A 19,843-nucleotide genomic window follows, 5' to 3' on the forward strand; every position below is an offset into this window, starting at 1 on the left:
AAAGCAAGGGAAATGGTTTGCTACTTTAAGTAAAAGCCAAGCCCTGCATTTCAGGCTGAATATCTTTTATTAAATCCCTGTACTGTACATTCAGCAGGTTGAACCCCAACCTCTTCTCGTTTCAATGGAGATTGTTCCCCGCTTTTTCCTCAAAAACGTAATTGTGACATTTTTATTAAGGCTTCGCTTTGTTTGGTTGCCAGGGTTTAACAACGGTGTTCCAGAGTGGAGTATTAGCTCCTTTGAATATAAAACAAATAAAAGCAAGATAGAAATATATGCAGTGGTGAAAAACGGGGGCTGGGGAGGGGATGGCAATTTATTCTTCATCAGGCATGTCTTGGGGTAACTCAAGTGAGTTTTTGTACTTCAGAAATAAAGCAGATGCTTAAAAAAAAAAGCAGGAGCTCAAGGCCAACTACCCAGTTTTTTAAAATGGAGCAGGATTCCCTGGGGGAAGGGAAAAACCAGCTATAAAGCATACAGTTTAATCAAAAGCTTCATTACGGTCATAGACCAGCGTAAGAAAAATAAAATGCAATTAGTAATTTTAAAAATTATAAAATACACCAGGTTAAAAAGCATTTTAAAAACAAAAACAGATATATAAATATTGTGTGTGTGTGTGTGTGTGTGTGTGTGTGTGTGTTGTATTTGTGCTGATAAATAAATAAAGGGAGACTAGTATAGATCTATTTCAAGCTATTTAGCTCTCATCAGCTAGCCATACCCTTACTGGGATTAGAACCTGTGCTGTATTGCATTTTAGATAGATGTGTTAACCACTAAGCCACAGGGTTCTTCTCCTTATCAGCTGAGCCAGGGAATAGGTATGTATTTAGAGTCACAACCCCTGGTATGCCCAAATATGGGAGGAGGTTTACTATATTTATAAAAATATAGGGTTTCTGTCTGGATGGTCTCTTGTGACGAGCCGATAGACAGAGAATGGAAGCAGTAAACTTACCGGGGTTGTGATTTTATTTATATATATATATAAATAAAATATATTTCTGATTATATATATATATATATATATATATATATATATATATATATATATATATATATATATATATATATATATATATATATATATATATATATATATATATGAGAAAAGGAGTAAAAGCATTAATTAAGTAGAAGAACATATAAAAGTTAATACATGGCTATCTAATCTATCACAGCATAAGGCACTCTTAAGTAACAAATTAGTTGCCTGTTGAGACAAGTTTGAAGCACAGGTCATCCATCATCTGATGGATTTTAATTGCTGCTGTGCAGAATTGCTAGCAGGATTGTATGTTGTAGCAGGTTCAATGTCTGCAAGCATCAGGGAGACATAACATTGTCCTGCATGCCCTGAGTATTGGTGAGATGAGGCTAGTATGAATATCTTTGTGATACACACACTTGGAGTAACCCCTGTTCTATTGGTTCTGTATGAACAGGATCATGAGGGCATTGCCTCTCTGAGTAGGGAATTTTTATATGTCAGCCTTCAAGATCATATGGCATCCTCTTTTGGTACCACACAAATCCAACTATTCATAACTCATATATCTGAATTGGATGGATGGGATAGATAAATGATAAGTAGAAGGATTTTTGATAGAGGAGAGGAGAGGAGAGAAAAGAAGAGAAGAGAAGAGAGGAAAAACTCTGAATGCTGGAGATAGTTAGCTAATAAGGGCACGTACATATTCCATCTAGGCTTCTATTAGAAGCCAATTCAACTGAAGGTCCAAACAAGATTAATTGTTAATTTAAATCCAACCTGCCCAAATGGATATATTCAATTCAAGTTGAACTTCTTCAGACTTCTTTTGGAGTATCCATTTATTTTTTATAATCCAGCATGATTCATAGAATTGTAGTGATGTGAAGATTCCAATCAAAGTAATTTTGAGAATCCCACTTGAAACAATTGGATAGTTCAGATCAGAATGACCCCTATTAGTAACTCCACCTCTATTAAACAATTAATCAAATAGAATTGGAAGGGACCTTAGAGGTCTTCTAGTCCAACCCCCATCTTATGTTAAATCCCATCTCGATTACCTTCAATAAGAGAATGGAAAAATAGTTCACTTTTTAAAACAAAAACAAAAACAGCTGCCTTATAAGTTGCCACAATATAGGTCAACCATCAGTTGTGAGTCCACTGTTTCCTGCCTTTGCAGTTCTAAGTCTATTTTTCCTTTGCAAAAAGATTTCCAGAAAACAAAATTGCAAAATTAGAAGAAACTTTCCCGAGATGCTGATTTGACTCTTTAGCCAGTCAATTCTTTCATTGCAACAATCATATATTATGCTCACATGATGTTTTTTTATTTTAAATCTAGGTACTTGAGAGACCGCCTCCTGCCAATTACCTCCTCACGACCCATTAGATCGCATAGATTGGGCCTCCTCCGAGTTCCATCTGCCAGTCAGTGTCGACTGGCAACTACGCGGAGGAGAGCCTTTTCAGTAGCAGCTCCGACCCTTTGGAACGATCTCCCCGTGGAGATTCGTACCCTCACCACCCTCCAGACCTTCCGCACAGCCCTCAAGACCTGGCTATCCCGTCAGGCCTGGGGTTAAAGATTATATTCCATCCCCGCCCGAATGTTGAATGAATGTTGCTTTACTCTTTTAATTATGTATTGTCCTATATGTCTTTGTATGTTTCCCCTTCCTATATAAGTTGTAAGCCGCCCTGAGTCCCCTCAGGGAAAAGGGCGGCCTATAAATAAACTTAACCTAACCTAACCTAAATTTAAGGCACAAGTCATTGGTGTTGAGTGTGTAACTTGAAGCCATACTACCTTTAAGTTCTACAAAGAAAAAGCTATCAAGAGAACACCTGGAGGTCCACACATCAATGTGCAAATCTGTTGGGAACACTTAAAATATTTTGTGTCTTTTCAAGTCAACTTTTCAATTAGAATTCCAACCCAGAGGCTTGATAACTTCCAACCATGCTCCAACCCAAATGGCAGATTTAAAACTCCTTCTTTACACCTCAGAAGTGGTATACTGCTTGAGATTTCAGTAGACAATAGTAGGTGTACCAAACGAAAAAAGATGTGTGATTTGAGGAGCTGATTAACAAATCCCTGCAAAAAAAATGCACCTCAATTCAATAGAATTTCTGAATTCGCCTCCTTGAATCAGATTCTAGATTTACATCAAGTTGTTTGTTCAAACTAAATGCCTCCAAAACAATCCTGTGATTGAATAGTCTTTGGTGGATGGAGACAGACAGACAAGTATTCCATCTCTCCCCTATGGGTGGTCTTGACTTCCTCAATCTTGGGTCCTCTACCACAGACCTGGGAGTTTGAGGGTTCTGTGTAGGACCTTAGCTCAGTGATGGCAAGCCATTTTTGCCTTGGGTACATACCAGAGGTGGGTTCCTACCAGTTCGCACCTATTTGGTAGAACCGGTTCGTCAAATCTACCGAACTGGTTAGAAGAGGTCCCACCAGTGGACCCGGAAAGCAGGCCACATCTACAGAAGAGATTCCAAAAAATTTTGAAACCCATCACTGGTCCTTGGATATGATTATTCTACACTATCATGCTCATATTTATAAAACTCAGTGCCTCTGTGAAAGGTAAGGATGACTACTGCGTTTGTGGTGCAATCAGAACATTGCGTGTGTCGAAGTTGTTTTAATGCAAACCAAAGATGCCTTTTAAAAAAACAAGTTTACATCATATTCTTATGCATGCCAGTGCTGTGTGTTGAGGTAATTTAAGGTGGTTCTGACAAGTGTCATCGGCATCTTCATATCCAGTCACATGGGTGGCAAGCCACTCCCACAGAGGAGGCCACACCCACAGAGTAGGTTCGAACAATTTTTGAAACCCACCACTGGTACATACCCTCATAATTTAATGCCCCTCGCACCGTGCCCCCTGTGTGCACAGCTTTCTTGGAGCCTGGGGAGGGCGAAAACAGCCTTCCCCTCCCCTCCGGAGGCCGAAAATGGCCCGTTTTCTGACTTCTGGTGAGTCCTATAGGTCTATTTTTCGCCTTCCCCAGGCTCCAGAGGCTTTCTAGGAGCCTGGGGAGGGCAAAAAATAGCCCAACACACAAACCAGAAGTTCAGGAACAGACTTCCAATTTGCATGTTGGGCCATTTTTCTCTCTCTGGTGGCTTCAGGAGGCTTCCCTGAAGCCTTCAGAGGGCAAAAAACAGCCCAACGCACAAATCAGAAGTCAGTTCCCAAACGTCCAGTTTGCACGTTGGGCGGGAGGTTTTTTTGCCCTCCAGAGGGTTTAGGGAAGCCTCTGGAAGGAGAAAAATGGCCAAAAATCAGTTGGCCATGTGCACTGGAGCTGACCAGGGCAATGCCTTGCATGCCCTCAGAAATGTCTCTGCATGCAACCTGTGGCACACATATCATAGGTTGATCATCATGGCCTTAGCTGGTCCTAGTATTGCATTCATCTAGACAGGGTTCTGAAATTGTTCTTGGGACCTGTTGGAGACCCTTTCCCAGTTTAGGAGTCATAGATTCAACCACTGGGACCACTTTGGCCTTGACTTTCCACATCTTCTCTAGTTCCTCCTTCAGGGCCTTGTACTTCACTAGCTTCCCAGACACCTTCTTGAGGCTGCAGTCACTTGGCACCATTACATCTAGACCCACAGCTGTCTTCTGGTTCTTGTCTACTAACCACGATGTCCAGTTGACTGGCCAGTGCTTATGTGTTTGTTTGGATCTGGAATCCCTACAGGATCTTAGCCCCATTGTTCTCCCTAACCTTCTGTGGAACCTTCCAGCTGGACCTGGGAAGGTCTAGCCCATATTCTATGCAGATGTTCCTGTATATCATTCAATGTTATGCTATTGATGCCTGGATCTTACACCCTACTAATTGGTTGTGCTATATGTCTGTGTGTGTTTATGTGTGTGCGTGTACATGTATATGTATATGTACAGATAGTTGTTGTGGCCCGCCAGCAGCCAGCGGAACTGGCAGCAGAGTCGGACAGTGAGGTGGTTGGGGAGGGGCATGGGCCAGTCCTGGAGGCTGGGGAAGGCTGAGACGAGAGCTCTGCGTCAGAGGCAGAGACAGGGCCAAGGCCGTCTGGCAGTGATCAGGTGCCTATGGAATTAGACAGCCAGGGGTGAGTTGCTACCAGCATCGGCATGCAAAAAATGCTCCGCACGCATGTGTATTTGCACCTAAAAAGGTTCTGTGCATGTGCACAACATTAGAAAAGGAGGGGAAATTTAATTTTTGCAATGAAGATTGTTCTGTGCATTCGGAAAACCAAAAATCAAGATGGCCCCTCCACTGATAGAACCTACCTACTCGGCTGAACCAGTCCGAACCAGTAGAAACCCACCTCTGTAGACAGCAGTGAGGCAGAGGAACAGCTAGAGTCTGTTCCCAGTGTGCGTATGTGCAGGTCTTCCAGAAGAAAAGAACAACTCAGAAATCAGGGTAGACTTCAGAGTAAAGCCACAGGTGGAAGGTCAATGGCCCCTCCCATAGGAAATAAAAAAGGAGCAGAAGGGGAACGGGCTTTTGCAGGAAACCATTCATTCATTTCAGGAGTGGGAAGATCTGTCCGTGAATCCCAGAGACTCTGTGCCAAGTCTTTCCTTGCGCTGCACTGCGTTTGGAAAATATTTACCTGGCAGCTTTCCAAGCTAGATAAGTCCTGTAGTCATAAATATTCCTTTGAAAGACTGTTTGCCAGGCCTTTGCTGAATGTGAATGAGATGAATTCACATTCATTTAATAAAAGGTATTTTGTCGGGACCAGGACTCTGCCTCGTGCTTTTTTGGGAAGCCTAGGTCAGAACAGTAGTCTCCAGCTTACAACCATTCATTTACTGACCAAAGTTACAATAGCATTGGAAATGTGTCTTATGACCATTTTTCCCACTTACGACCATTGCAGCATCCCCATGGTCACGTGATCAAAATTTGGACTTTGGGCAACTGACATATATTTATGATGGTTGCAGTGTCCTGGGGTCAGGCAATTCCCCTTTTGTGACCTCTGACTAGTAAAATTAATGGGGAAGCCCAACTGAGAGCCGAGGTGGCGCAGTGGTTAGGGTGCAGTACTGCAGGCCACTTCAGCTGATTGTTATCTGCAGTTCAGCGGTTCTAATCTCACCGGCTCAAGGTTGACTCAGCCTTCCATCCTTCCGACGTGGGTAAAATGAGGACACAGACTGTGGGGGCGATAGCTGACTCTGTAAACCGCTTAGAGAGGGCTGAAAGCCCTATGAAGCGGTATATAAGTCTAACTGATATTGCTAACTGCTATTGCTAACTCATATAATGACCGTGTTACGAACTTAACAACTGTGGCAAGAAAGATCATAAAATAGGGCAAAATACTTTAACACCTGTCTCATTTCAGCCATAAAAATTTGGGGCTCCATTGTGATCACAAGTAAAGGACTTCCTGTCCAGGGAAGGCTTTTTAATTCTCTAACTGAATTGTTTTCCCAAATCAAATTAAGCCATTGATTTTGAAAGTCTGAATCAAATCAATTCTTACAATCAAATCACACCAATTTGTATGTCTCTCTAGGAAACAGCAGCTTCAACAGTGCAACTTTGGAAGAACCAAAATCTTTAGTTAACTTATTTACAAATATGTAGTGACTACATAAAAGGGACAAAGTGGCTCAGTTGGCTAAGATGCTGAGCTTGTTGATCAGAAAGGTCGGCAGCTCAGCGGTTCGAATCCCTAGCACCGCGTAACAGAGTGAGCTCCTGTTGCTTCTCCCAGTTTCTGCCAATGTAGCAGATCGAAAGCACATAAAAATGCAAGTAGAAAAATAGGAGCCACCTTTGGTGGGAAGGTAACAGCATTCCGTGCACCTTCAGCATTGAGTCATGCCAGCCACATGACCACAGTGACGTCTTCGGACAGCGCTGGCTCTTTGGCTTTGAGCACTGTTCCCTAGAGCCAGGAATGACTAGCACATATGTGTGAGGCAGTGGTGGGTTGCCAATTTTTTTACTACCAGTTCAGGAGCACTCAAAACTCTTCTGCTCATGCGCAGAAGCATCCAGGTGGGAGGGCAGTGCCTCCTGCCACCACTACTACCAGTTCGACCGATCCGGGCCAGAGCAACCCACCTCTGGTGCCAGGGAACCAGGGGTGGGTTCCTGCCAGTTCTAACCTCTTCTATAGAAGAGGTTCCACAAATCTACAGTGCCATTTAGAACCGGTTCCAGCTCCCTCCCCCCGCCTGTCCACACATCATCAAGATGAAGAGCGAGAGGAGGAATTCTGGGAGTTGAAGTCCACAAGTCTTAAATCTGTCAAGTTTGAACAGCCCCAGGTTTTTTTTTTCCTAAAGGGTTAGGGGTGCAAGGGTCTTGTAACTTGACAGCTTTAAGACTTGCCTGCTTCAAATGCCAGAGTTTCTGAGCCAACATTTTGGTTGCTAAGCAAGAGCGTTGTTAAGTGAGTTTCACCACATTTTACAAGTTGGCCATGCCCACCCAGTCACATGCCTGGCAAGCCACTCCCACCCGGTCACATGGCCAGCAAGCCACTCCCACAAAGCAAGCCACACCTACAGAAGAGGTTCTAAAAATTTTGAAACCCACCACTGCAGGGAACCTAACCTAACCTAAAGTGACTGCATACGGATGAGAATGGAGGCTTAGAGCTTTTCTTGCCCAATACTTCTGCCTACAGCCGTATTTGGACGCACTTTTGCTGTGATCACCTCATTCTCTGGCTTAATCTTCCAAATTACTTGATCATTGAGGTCTGACTACTCAAACCTTATTTAAACAAATAGAAGCTGTAGGCTTTCGGCCATTGACTTTATAGTTATAGCTCAGCTAATTCAATGGCCTTGAGGCATCTTCCATAAAAAGCAAATATCAGAAGCTTGTGAGGAGAGAAGGAGACGGAGGATGTGGAGAGAGACATGTCTGTCGTATGGAGAGAAGACTACAATACGGCCCTGAAGAAAGTTTTGCTGGAGAAGGTCATTTCTAAATCCTGGAGTTTGCAAGGCCAGCCATCGCAACTTAGAAACCAAATCATATGTAACCTCAAGGTAGGCCCAGTGAACGGTCACTAAACAAACTGTTGTACGTCGAGGACTACCTGCATTAATAGCCTGTGTAGGAAGTTAGCACCCACCCCTCTCCTAGGAAAATGAAATATTTTATGAAATGTTAAAAGGGCAGAATATTTTCCCAAAAGGGAGGCAGAAACTTAGCCCCACACACACAGACATACACCTCTGTCAATGAACCATTAAGGTCTGGGCCAGTCTAGTCTACATGTTCTGACACCCCCCCCCCCCTCCGTACGGTGAGTTACGACACAAGATAACCGCTAGACAATTTATTCACAGTAAATTAACACACCGACAAGACTTTGGCAGCAACCCAGTCTTCCACAGATAAGAAATACACGCAAGAGCTTCTCCAGCTTTAGTGTAATAGTTGTGTCCTGCAAACAGCCTCCTCCCAAAGGTTGTTAACTTTCTAAGTAATTCAGAGAACCGGTTGTTGGAAGAAATCTCCTTTTGTTTTTTCCCACTTTACAGAGCTAATCCTGTAAGGAAGGCAGGAAGGAAACGTTCTGGTGTTGTTTCTAGCCTAATCTTTATTGCCCTGCTTATAGAAACTGCCTCTCCTGTTAACCCTTATTACATTGTAACAGCTAAGGTGAAGCGCCCATCGACCTGAGTGACGTTGAGTTGGCCACACCCACATGGTTACATGACCACCGAGCCCTGCCTACCTAACTGGTCATTAAGTCAGAGAACCGGTTGTTAAATTATTTGAATCCCACCACTGCTACAGACCCTCTGAGATGGTTTGCTTTTCAAGCCAAAAGATGAAGGTTATAGTTCAGCTCTGAAGATGGTTGTCTAAAACGTGGGTTGCTTTTCCAAGTTGACCCTACACAACCTGGGGGAAAAAGTTGACCCTACACAACCTGGGGGGAAAAACCACCACTGTGTTTTATAGACCTTAGGCCGGAACACGGTGTGTAGATTTAAAGCCATGCCCTGTCAATTTAACAGAGAGATCTTTATTACCGGTCTGAGGCCTATTATGATGAGTTTCTCCATCTCAAAACTGCACCACTCAGCACGCTACATAATTTAGGTAAATGCAGCGTGTACCTTTCTAACTCTCACCAAAGGATGTCGGTTATGCTTGCCTTCTTTCCTCTCTGCAAGTCACCTCCTGTAAATAAATAAATAAAAGCAGCGGCTGCACACAGAATCGCCCACAAGCAAGACACCTCTGGCTTAAATAGCTCGCCTTTCCCCCAAACCAGGGATCAGCAACCTGTGGCTCTGGAGGCTCTTTCGTTCCTCTGCTGCGGCTCCCTGTCGCTAATCGGCACCACAATTTTGAGAGGAGCTTCCAGTTAGAGGGGAGGGGAAGTAGGGTACGCCAGGAGGAGACTCTATGGCAAGGGGTGGGTTTTCCGGTCAGCTCCACAATTGATAGGGCTTTCGATTAGGAGAGGTAGAGGGAAAAACAACGGTGGGCTAGGAGAAGATTATGGTGGGGAAACCGGACTTCCGGCCGGCCGTGACCCGTCAAAACTGTGCTCGACTAAGCCGCGCCTGATTAAACCGCATCGCTGACGTCATCAACAGGGCGACAACAGCCAGCGCGGAGAAAGAAGGGCGCTTTAAATAGCGCTTTGAAAGCAAGCTGATTCAACTTAAGGTAAGGGTTAGGTTTAGGGTTAGGTTTAGGGTTAGCTTTAGGGTTAGGTTAGGAGTTAGGGTTAGGTTTAGGGTTAGGTTAAGGGTTAGGTTTAGGGTTAGGTTAAGGGTTAGGATTAGGTTTAGGTTTAGGGTTAGGTTAAGGGTTAGGTTTAGGGTTAGGTTTAGGGTTAGGTTAAGAGTTAGGGTTAGGTTTAGGGTTAGGTTTAGGATTAGGTTTAGGGGGGTTAGGTTTAGGTTTAGGGGTTAATTTTAGGTTTAGGGTTTACAGCGTGCTTCTGTCTCCGCGCTGTTGTCGCCCTGTTGATGACGTCAGCGACGCGGTTTAGTCGGGCACAGTTTAGTCGAGCGCGGTTTTGTGGTGGAACCCCGGCCGGCTCTGGAATTGAATGAGGGGCTTCCGGTTAGGACCTTTGTGGCTCTGAGTGTTTAAGGTTGTCAACCCCTGCCCCAAACAATGGTTTTTTGTCCCCCACCAACCTGAGTGAAGTCAATTTGCAAGGTATACAAGCCATCAGGTGTTTATGCTGAGGGAGACACCATAGGTCAGGGGTGTCAAACTCGATTTCATTGAGGGCCCATCAGGGTTATGTTTGACCCAAGAGGGCGGTGGGGGTCATGGCCAGGAGGCATGGCCATGGTGGGTGTGGTCAACTCGACGTCACTTATGTTGGGGCTACCTCCAGTGGCCAAGTGCTAAGGCAGGATTTCCCTCAGACCCTCACTCATTCTCATTATAATCTCCTTCCTTCATTCCTTTTCTTCTTTTTTCCTTCCCTCTTCATTTTTTTCCTCTTCTTTCTTCCCCTCTTTCCTTATTTTTTCCTTCCTTGCTCTCTTTCCATCTTTCCTTCTTTTTCTTTGCCTTTCTTCTTTCCCTTGTCTTTTCCCACTCCTTCTTGCATGCTCAAATGCAAAAGGGGAAGCATTTATCCTCTTGTTTTGTTTTTAGCCTGTTTGTGCTGGCAGAGGCACCGCAGGCTGGTCCTTTGCTGTTTTCCAGGCGGGTCCCGAGAGTCAGATCTAAGCACCCCATGGGCCGGATCTCGCCCAGGGGCCTTGAGTTTGACACACCTGCCATAGGTGATTTAAAGGCACGCTCCTATGTTGAGCCAGAGAAGAGTCTATTAAAAGTCAGAAAATAAATGTTCTTCAAGTCACATTCCACACCTGATGATGTCATGAAGTTTTCTTGGCAACAGTATGAAACTGCATTCTTTCAGGGTTTGTTTATTTTTCTCAACTTCCCACTTTATGCTATAGTCCAAAATTTCCTTAGGTCTACCATCCAACAATTAATTATTGAAGTCCAAAGCTGCTTGACTGTTCAGCCCAGTTCAACTAGGGTTGCCACTTGCTATCAGCAAAATCTAAAGACTGCCCACTATAGGCATTGGCTAGGAATAGCAATAGCAGTTAGACTTATATATCACTTCGTAGCGCTTTACATCCCTCTCTGGACAGTTTTACAATGTCAGCTTATTGCCCCCAACAATCTGGATCCTCATTTTACCGACCTCGGAAGGATCGGAGGCTAAATCAACCTTGAGCTGGTCAGAATCGAACTGCTGGCAGTGAGCTGAGTCAGCCTGCAATACTGCATTCTAACCAATGTGCCACCGTGGCTCCTACATGGTCAAAAGCTTATATTTTCAAGTTAGTTGGATATTAAATCATTATTAGTCCAGCAATCTGGGCCAACGACAAAGTAATCCTCAACTTATAACTGTTTGTTTAGCAACCGTTCAATCTTGCAATGTCACTGAAAAAGATTACTTATGAGAGGTATTTACACTAAGGACTGTTGTAACATCCCTCAGTGTTCTCATTTAAAGCCAAATTTGAAAAGTCCTAAGTTTTCACAGACAGTGTGATGATAAAAGAAACAGACATTGTGATCTCCGGAACTTTAAAACTTTCAAATATATTGCTCACTAAATTTTCGTTCGCCATTGCTACCAGTGTAAAAGCCATTAAAGAGATACCTGCCTTTACACGATGTTAATCAATTTGGCCATTGCGCGAGTGATAGGCCCATCCACCCGCCTCCCACCTGGAATTGGCTTTGTTGTTTACACTCTGACGATGTTAGCAGTGGCTAACGAAAGCTTAGCGGGCAATAAATTTTAAAGTTCCGGAGATCACAACGTCTGTTTCTTTTATAACTACACCTGGAACTCGGATTTTTAGGACAATTCACACACTGGATCTGCACACACTGATACCAGGGGTGGATTGCTGCCAGCATTACTGCTGGTTCGGTGCTCAAAAAATGCTCCCCACACGTGCACTTTTGCACCTAAAAAGGTTTGTGCATGCGTACGTTAGAAAGAGAGAAAAAAATACATTTTTGCAATGAATATTGTTCTGCGCATGCGCAGAACTGAAAATCAAGATGGCGGCACTGACGATAGAACCGGTTCAGGGGCACGGCAGGCCGAGTTACTACCTACTCAGCCGAACCGGTCCAAAGTGGTAGTAACTCACCTCTGGCTTATACATTACAACAGTGTTTCTCAACCTTGGCAACTTGAAGATGTCCGGACTTCAACTCCCAGAATTCCCCAGCCAGCATTCGCTGGCTGGGGAATTCTGGGAGTTGAAGTCCCGACATCTTCAAGTTGCCAAGGTTGAGAAACACTGCATTACAACATCCTCATTCTTGGGAGGAGCTCAATACATACAAAGGCCAACACTAGCTAAAGAATTGGCAACAAATATAATTGATATGATAATATCATCACCTGAATTGGTAGGACCAGAAAATAGACAATGTGCAGGTAATCCTCAACTTACGGCCACAATTAAGCCCAACATTTCTGTGGTTGGGTGAGACATGCGTTAAGTGAGTTTTGCCTCATTTTATGACTTTTCTTGCCACCGTTGTTAAGTGAATCACTGCAGTTGATAAGTTAGTCACCCGGTTGTTAGGTGAATCTGGCTTCCCCGTTGACTTTGCTTGTCAGAAGGTCGCAAAAAGGGGATCACCTAACCCTTGGGACACAGCAAAGGTCATAAATATGAACCAGTTGCCAAGCGTCTGAATTTTGATCACAGGACCAAGGGGATGCTGCAACGGTTGTAAGTGTGAAAAAATGGTCATAAGTCACATTTTCAGTGCCGTTGTGTCTTTGAATGGTCACTAAACAAACTTTTGTAAGTCAAGGACTGCCTGTAATAGAAAATGGAGAAGCTAAAATGCTCCAGGACTTTAGAATTTAAACAGACAAGCATTAGCCACACAACACTCCAGATTTAATCATTGTTGATGAGAAAGAGGCAAAATAACCTGGATGGTGGACATTGAAATAGCTGGAGACAGCAGAAGAGGAGAGGAAGAACCGGAGAAAATCACAAGACGTAAAATCACAAATCACAAACCCTGCAAATAGAAGTAAAGTGTGGCAAATGAAAGCAAGGTTAGTCCAAATAGTACTAACCTGGGTGCAATCCCAAAATATTTGGAGCACCATTTGAACATTATTGGGGATTGACCAAATCACCAAAAGCCAATTGCGAAACACAACTTTATTTGGAACAGTTTACAACCTGTGACAGCATCTTTAACACCATCAAAAAACAACATTTTCCTATCTCAGGTCCTTGGGAAGGATTGGAATAAAAATCGCTCTGTGTATGTGTGTGTGTCTGTGTGTGTGTGTCTCTGTGTGTGTGTCTGTCTGTCTGTCTGGAATGCCTTGAGCAATTTCAACCAAACTTGGTACACAGATGACTTACTCTCTGGGAAAAAAAATGCTGTAGGGGTAAGACACCCCTAACACCTCTCGGGGTGTATGTTCTGTTAAGATACAACCTGTTGTGCCTTAAAATGGATTCTACTGTACTGCCATAAAATGGCTTCTACTATACAGTGCAGTGGAGTTGCCATGGTAATGGCTTCACAGTACTCCCCAAGGGGGCTCCCTCTGGTAAGGGGGAAAATCCAACACTAGAAATTACGTTTGGTCCGGACATTTCCCCCCCTTTAAATAAATACCTAGGCAACACCGAATTATCATCTAGTACAGTGGTAGTCAACCTGGTCCCTACTGCCCACTAGTGGGCGTTCCAGCTTTCATGGTGGGCGGTAGGGGTTTGCTGTAACTCTGCTTTATAAATTTTATAAAGTAAAGTTACTTCCCTACTTTATAAATCTTCATTTCTGTGGAACCGGTGGGCGGTTAGAAAATTTTACTACTAACAGAGACACAAAAGTGGGCGGTAGGTATAAAAAGGTTGATTGCCCCTGGTTTAGTAGGTGAATAAAAATGCCAAATATAATCTGGCTGACTTTGCGATCAACCAATAATAATTTAACCTGTATGCTACCTCACAAGAATCAAACTAAGCGATTACAATAAAGTCAACCCAAATAAAGCACGAAGTGAGGAGCCTTACTCTCCCTCACCAAAGGTCTGGGTGAATGCAGTCATAATGCCCTGTGCAGATTATACGATTTAAGGAGTTGTTCCAGCAATTTCATCCTGCACCTTCACAACCAAGGTATGACGTGGCTAATGTGGATCATAAGATTGCAGCCACTAGAAATCTAATGGTCCATGGGGTAAATAATTTTTGTGCCTCATTGTGGAGATGAATAGTGGCCACATCATGCAAGATCAGACTGCTGTAACAACATCTTAAGTTTAAGTCATTTAACCAGCACGGGGGATTTTGCTGTTTGGGGAAAAGCTTATCTATACCATTTTCATGCTGTAGAAAGTTGCCACCTACTCAGAGTTTAACAGTTTAACAACCGGTTCATTGAGCGCGCGCTTTGCACCACACACTTGCTTCACTTGCGCATGCGTCTGGATGCGCACTGTGCGCAGTTTAGAGAAGATGTATCTTCCGGATAACTGCTTGGGAAGGAAAACAGTTGAGGCGCATTATTCTAGTCTGCTGCGCGACTCAGCTGAGCAGATAAAGGTAGGTGAAGCGCAGGGGCAGGCAGGTGGACCCACCTGCTCGTGGGAGCAAACTGGTTGGCTCCCAGCTGATCTTCGGAGCTACTGGTTCGCCCGAACTGGTCCGAACTGTTAGAATCTGCCCCCTGCACCCACCCCTCTCCTAGAAGAATGAAATATTTTGAGAAATATTAAAAAGACAGAATATTATACTTCTCTGAATGAGAAATGGAGAAACATGTTCTTGGAAAGCAGCCTCACCTTCCTTAATAGCCCACAGCAGATGTGAGCCCTTAAGAGATAAAGAGATAGGTAGCTCTATTCATAGGCAAAAATTCCCTGCAGCAAGATCTGAACAAAGGTAGGATTAGCCATTAAGCCCACAATAGTTATTGCACAACAAGCCCCTTCATTGCATCAGGCAAATATCAAACAAGCTTAGGCCAGACAAACTCCTGGGATTTGTACATGGCGTCATGGGAGTATGACAACAAGCAATAGAATACATGTTCTTGCACAGGAACAGGAAGTTCAAGTGCAGAGCCCAAGACAGGGTATAAAAACGTTTCACTCTAAACTCCATCTAGTCAGCTGCCCAGAACCGTGTGCTTGGTGGTTCTGCTTCATCTTTAAACCATCTTTCCAATCAGCCTCCATGTATCCAGTGCCTTTCTCCCAGCTTGGAACTGAATCAGATGGATATTTCTTCCAACAACTGGAAGAGCTCCACAGTTGCACCTCATAAAATACCTCTCTTGGCTTTAGGTGCAAAAGTCCCCCCCCTCCATGTATTCGTTTATAGGGATACTGTGGCTCAGTGGCTAAGACGCTGAGCTTGTCGATCAGAAAGGTCGTAAAATGATTTTAAAAGCATGTAAAAATGCAAGTAGAAAAATAGGAACCACCTTTGGTGGGAAGGTAACAGCATTCCGTGCACCTTCGGTGTTTAATCATGCTGGCCACATGACCACAGAGATGTCTTCAGACAGCACTGGCTCTTCAGCTTTGTAACAGAGATGAGCACCGCTCCCTAGAGTCGGGAACAACTAGCACATAGGTGTGAGGGGAACCCTTACCTTTATTCATTTATTAGCAGGTTTCAATGGTTAGGGCCATGTCATCTAGCTAGACAGGGCTGCATCAATTTAATTGGCTACGATTAGGATGGGTTTCTGTGTGTGTGTGTGTGTGTGTGTGTGTGTGTGTACGTACACAGCCAAAGTCAACATATTCTAAACTTAAAATAGTAAAAGCAAGCATGAAAAGATAGAGGGTTGTGCTACTTGATAGTTAACAGGATGAGCATTAAGGTGGCGCAGTGGTTAAAAGCAGCACTGCAGGCTACTGCTAGATCAGCAGGTCAGCGGTTCAAATCTCACCGGCTCAGGGTTGACTCAGCCTTCCATCCTTCCGAGGTGGGTAAAATGAGGACCCAGATTGTTGGGGGCAATATGCTGACTCTCTGTAAACCGCTTAGAGAGGCCTGAAAGGCCTATGAAGCGGTATATAAGTCTACTGCTATTGCTATTGCTATTGCTACTCAAATTTCAGCATCACAATGAAAGTAAATTCTGGGAGTCCCAAAGGGGCTTTTTCAAAAGGCTAGTGAACTTTCTTGGTTTTCACTGATGACGTTTCGCTTCTCATCCTAAGAAGCTTCTTCAGTTTTGACGGAAGAAGTCAGAGCTGAAGAAACTTCTTGGATGAGAAGCGTAATATCTTCAAGGGAAAACAAAGTCCATTTGCCTTTTGAAAAAGCACCTTTGGGACAACCATGACCTGGAGGACTGAGAATCTCCATAGATATTTCTGCAACTAAAGGCATCCCCACTGATCTAATATTCACTAGCTGTATTTTATTTCCAAGCTCAGAAAGATATAGGAAGTGGCCCTAGACAAAGCACACCATCCATATTTAATGGCTGCATTCACACAATACATTTGCCCTGATTAGCCCTTTTTGGGATTCACCCAAAGGACAAAACAGGTTAAGGTCATCTAACATATTAAATCTGTGTGTGTGTGCGTGTGTGTGTGTCTCCCGCCCCCATACACACACAAAGCAACCTTAAACACGCTTAGTATTAATCAAACAAATCAGCCCAAGCTGGATATGCAAATGCAGCAATTAGATTTTTACCTGACTTGGTTAAGCAAATTGTGTAAACACAGCCAATGGGAAAGTCGGCGATTCAACCTCTTAGAATCTTGCAGCTTATTACAATGTCTATTTACTTAGACTGAATCTCATCACGGTCAGGCTGCAGCTTTAGCATTTTAAAATATGCTTCGCTCAAGTCAATACCCTTATGTTGAAAGTCGGGCAGAGGAAATCGCTTCTCAGAACTAACTTCTCCTTCATCTCCAACTTGGTGAAGGGACAGAACGCAATTACCTCCTAACATATTCTTCCTACTCTTATTTTTTCACCCATAGATGACATCTAGGCTAGCTATTAACTTTATCCTGCCGGGTATCCGGATCCTAAAAGCTTGCAACACTTGAAATAACAGGGAGCTTTGAAGATGGAGATAAATGCTTTTTTAAGCTCCATGGGAAAAGCAGGCAACATCCTGATATTTTCCCCCCATGTCACAGCGCGCGCATACACACACATCAGAATCATCGTATGCACAGAGTACCCTGCCAAATGTTGGCCAGGTGTGAAAGGTAGGAGAAGTGCAATGAAAAAACAGCCACCATCATCTTGCAAAAACAGATGGTGCCCACATGCAGGAATTCACACGATGAAATTCAGACTTTAAAATATCTTTAAGAGCACATGGAGGGCAGCAAAGTGCCTGATCTTACACGATAAGACCGCCACATTTAATTCAGGGAGTACGTTCCCACAAGCAACTTTAACTAGATCAATTAAATATCATCCGTTGGTTGCATTTTTTTAAAATCAAAGGACAGGATGTGTGTATCTTACTTAGTACACGGTGCAAACCTCGCCTACGCGATGATATAATGCTACGATATATTGTGCACACCAGAAGAAGAGTTAATTTAGTAACTAGATTTGGCAGGTGTGGGAATTCAACCAGAGAGAAACTATTGTATCTATTCAGAGGACTGATCATACTAATTCTGCATTGTCCAAACTAAATGAGCAAATGTTTCCAAGTTCCTTCCCTACCTCATATCTTCTCTCTATAAGATATGTGTTAACCAATAAGCCTCAATCTTAAATGAATTGGACACTGCCTTAAATCAAATCAAAGTAGTTCTCCAGGGAATCAGTATTTTACACCATTCCTTTCTAACTGGAGAAGTAAGTCGTGGTTTTCGAGACCTTCTCCATTCTTGCCACTAGTTGTAGGACTTTTCGACCCAGATTCCTCATCACATGCAATCCAGTCGCTTCTTACAAAGCCACCCAAAATAAAACAACTGGACCTGCAAGAGAGTTACTAAAGGAATGGAGCCCTAAGAGAAACAGTAGACCTACCGTTTAGTTGTCGGTAGACAATGTCCTCAAGAAGGGACAACCGCTTCAGTACGGCATCTTGAATGGGGTTAGCTGGGTGGGCTGTCAAGTTGGCCACCTCTGCCCTGGGATGAATTTCATGGAAAGCATCTCCATTCTTCATCGCAATGGGCCTGCACTTGGCCAAGAAGAGGACAAAGCCAGCCACGGCAATCAAGTTTAAGATCAGCAAGACTTTCACTCTCCTTAGAGAAGCCATCAAGAACTTCCCAATGTGGGACACGTGCAACTGGAACTTCTTCTTCTTCTTCTTTGACAATTACCGGAAGAAGAGCAGGGAAGCTTGGAGGAAGATAACCCGGGATGGAGCCAGTTCAGGAAGAGGCTGATGGTGACGAGGACACCTTCCCCATCCTTGCATCTTTGGCAAGTCTCCCTCAGTTTGCACAGTTGGGTTATTTAAAGCGACAAGTGCTGGCAGGTGGCAGGCAAGGGGAAAAGCAGACTAAATGGGAGATTCCCACTCCAGAGATAAAGGTTCGCAAGGCTGGGAAGCAAGACTGTCATGACTCTCTGGAAGAGCCAGAAAGGAAGTTAAACAGGGAGCATCCTTTGCAGCAGAAAAAGGGGAGAAGTCCCAGAAAGCTCTTCTCTGTGCCAAACCTCCTCCAGACCTTCTTAGAGGCTACTAGTCTTTGGGAAAAACCAACACCCCCCTTATGTTGGGGGAGGAAGGGAATTGACTTTGCACACTGCAGAAGACCAAGTTCTACAATGTTGCTGTGTGTTCCAGTCTGACCGGCTTGCCGGAGGATAATCCAGATGAAATTCCAAAATCCTGGGGTAGCAAAAATAAAAATAATAATTTAAAATTTAAAAAAGAAAGGAGGAGGGGGGAAAGGGCAGCAGAGGACGAGGAGGCTGCTGGATTCTGAATAAATACTCCAGATCCTTTTTCAATAATAAAAAGAGTTGACCTAGAGAAATCCTGGGACGCAGCCCCGTTTTCCCGGGATTTCTCTTTAAGCCGTGCAAAGGGGAATGGGGGGGGGGGGGGAGCCGAGCAAGGCACGCAGAAAGAGAGAAGAGGAAAAAGGACGTGGCTAGAAATTCAAAAAGGATAACTTTTATTTCTTGGCAGAGGGACGGAGAGAGAGATTGGGGGGGGGGAGAGAATGTTTCCTTAATAAGAGGAGTTATCTGCAAACTTCTAAATGATTATGATTGGGGGGGGGGTGGAAAGTAAGGAACGGATGCTTTTTGCTTCCCCCCACGGGAGGATGCCGGGCCAAAGCACAAAGCCCGCCAAGCCGCGGCTGGAGAGATGCTTGCTTTTAGGTGACAAAGCGAGGGAGGGGGAATACTGGCAAAGAGAGAACGAGATGGGGGAGACGGGGGACGGAGAGAGAGGGGGGAGGGAGGGAGGGAGGGAGGGAGAGAAAGAGAGATCCGAACAAACGAAAGAGAAGACCGAAAGGGGGGAAAAATCTACCGAGCGATCAAAGAAGAGAAAGCTCCCCCCCCCAACTCGAAAGGGAGAGAGAGAAAGGGAGAGAGGAAGAGAGAAAGGGAGAGAGAAAGAAGGAGAGAGAAAGGGAGAGAAAGGGAGAGGAGAGAAGGAGAGAGAGAGAGAGAGAGAGAGAGAGAGAGAGAGAGAGAGAGAGAGAGAGAGAGAGAGAGAGAGAGAACAAATGAAGGAGAAGACCGGAGGGGGAAAATAAAATCTACCGAGAGATCAAAGAAGAGAGAACCTCTACCCCAACTTGAAAGGGAGAGAGAGAAAGGGAGAGAAAGGGAGAGGAGAGAGGGGGGA

General features: G+C 44.1%; 1 protein-coding gene across 1 annotated transcript in view; it reads right to left on the minus strand.

Moving 5' to 3' along the window:
* The window catches only part of GALNT17 (polypeptide N-acetylgalactosaminyltransferase 17), a 372,456-nt gene extending 353,211 nt beyond the window's left edge, over window positions 1–19,245 (minus strand). Inside the window, exon 1 of the mRNA XM_087717193.1 lies at window positions 18,052–19,245. Within this exon, the coding sequence (XP_087573319.1) occupies window positions 18,052–18,289 (238 nt within the window). The 5' untranslated portion in view covers window positions 18,290–19,245. The remainder of the gene's footprint in view (window positions 1–18,051) is intronic.
* Between the last annotated feature and the right edge of the window lie 598 nt (window positions 19,246–19,843).

The sequence above is a fragment of the Thamnophis sirtalis genome, unplaced genomic scaffold, assembly GCF_051295495.1.
Source record: "Thamnophis sirtalis isolate CommonGarterSnake01/CBP01778 unplaced genomic scaffold, rThaSir2_p1.2 scaffold_6, whole genome shotgun sequence".
NCBI classification, from domain to species: domain Eukaryota; kingdom Metazoa; phylum Chordata; class Lepidosauria; order Squamata; family Natricidae; genus Thamnophis; species Thamnophis sirtalis.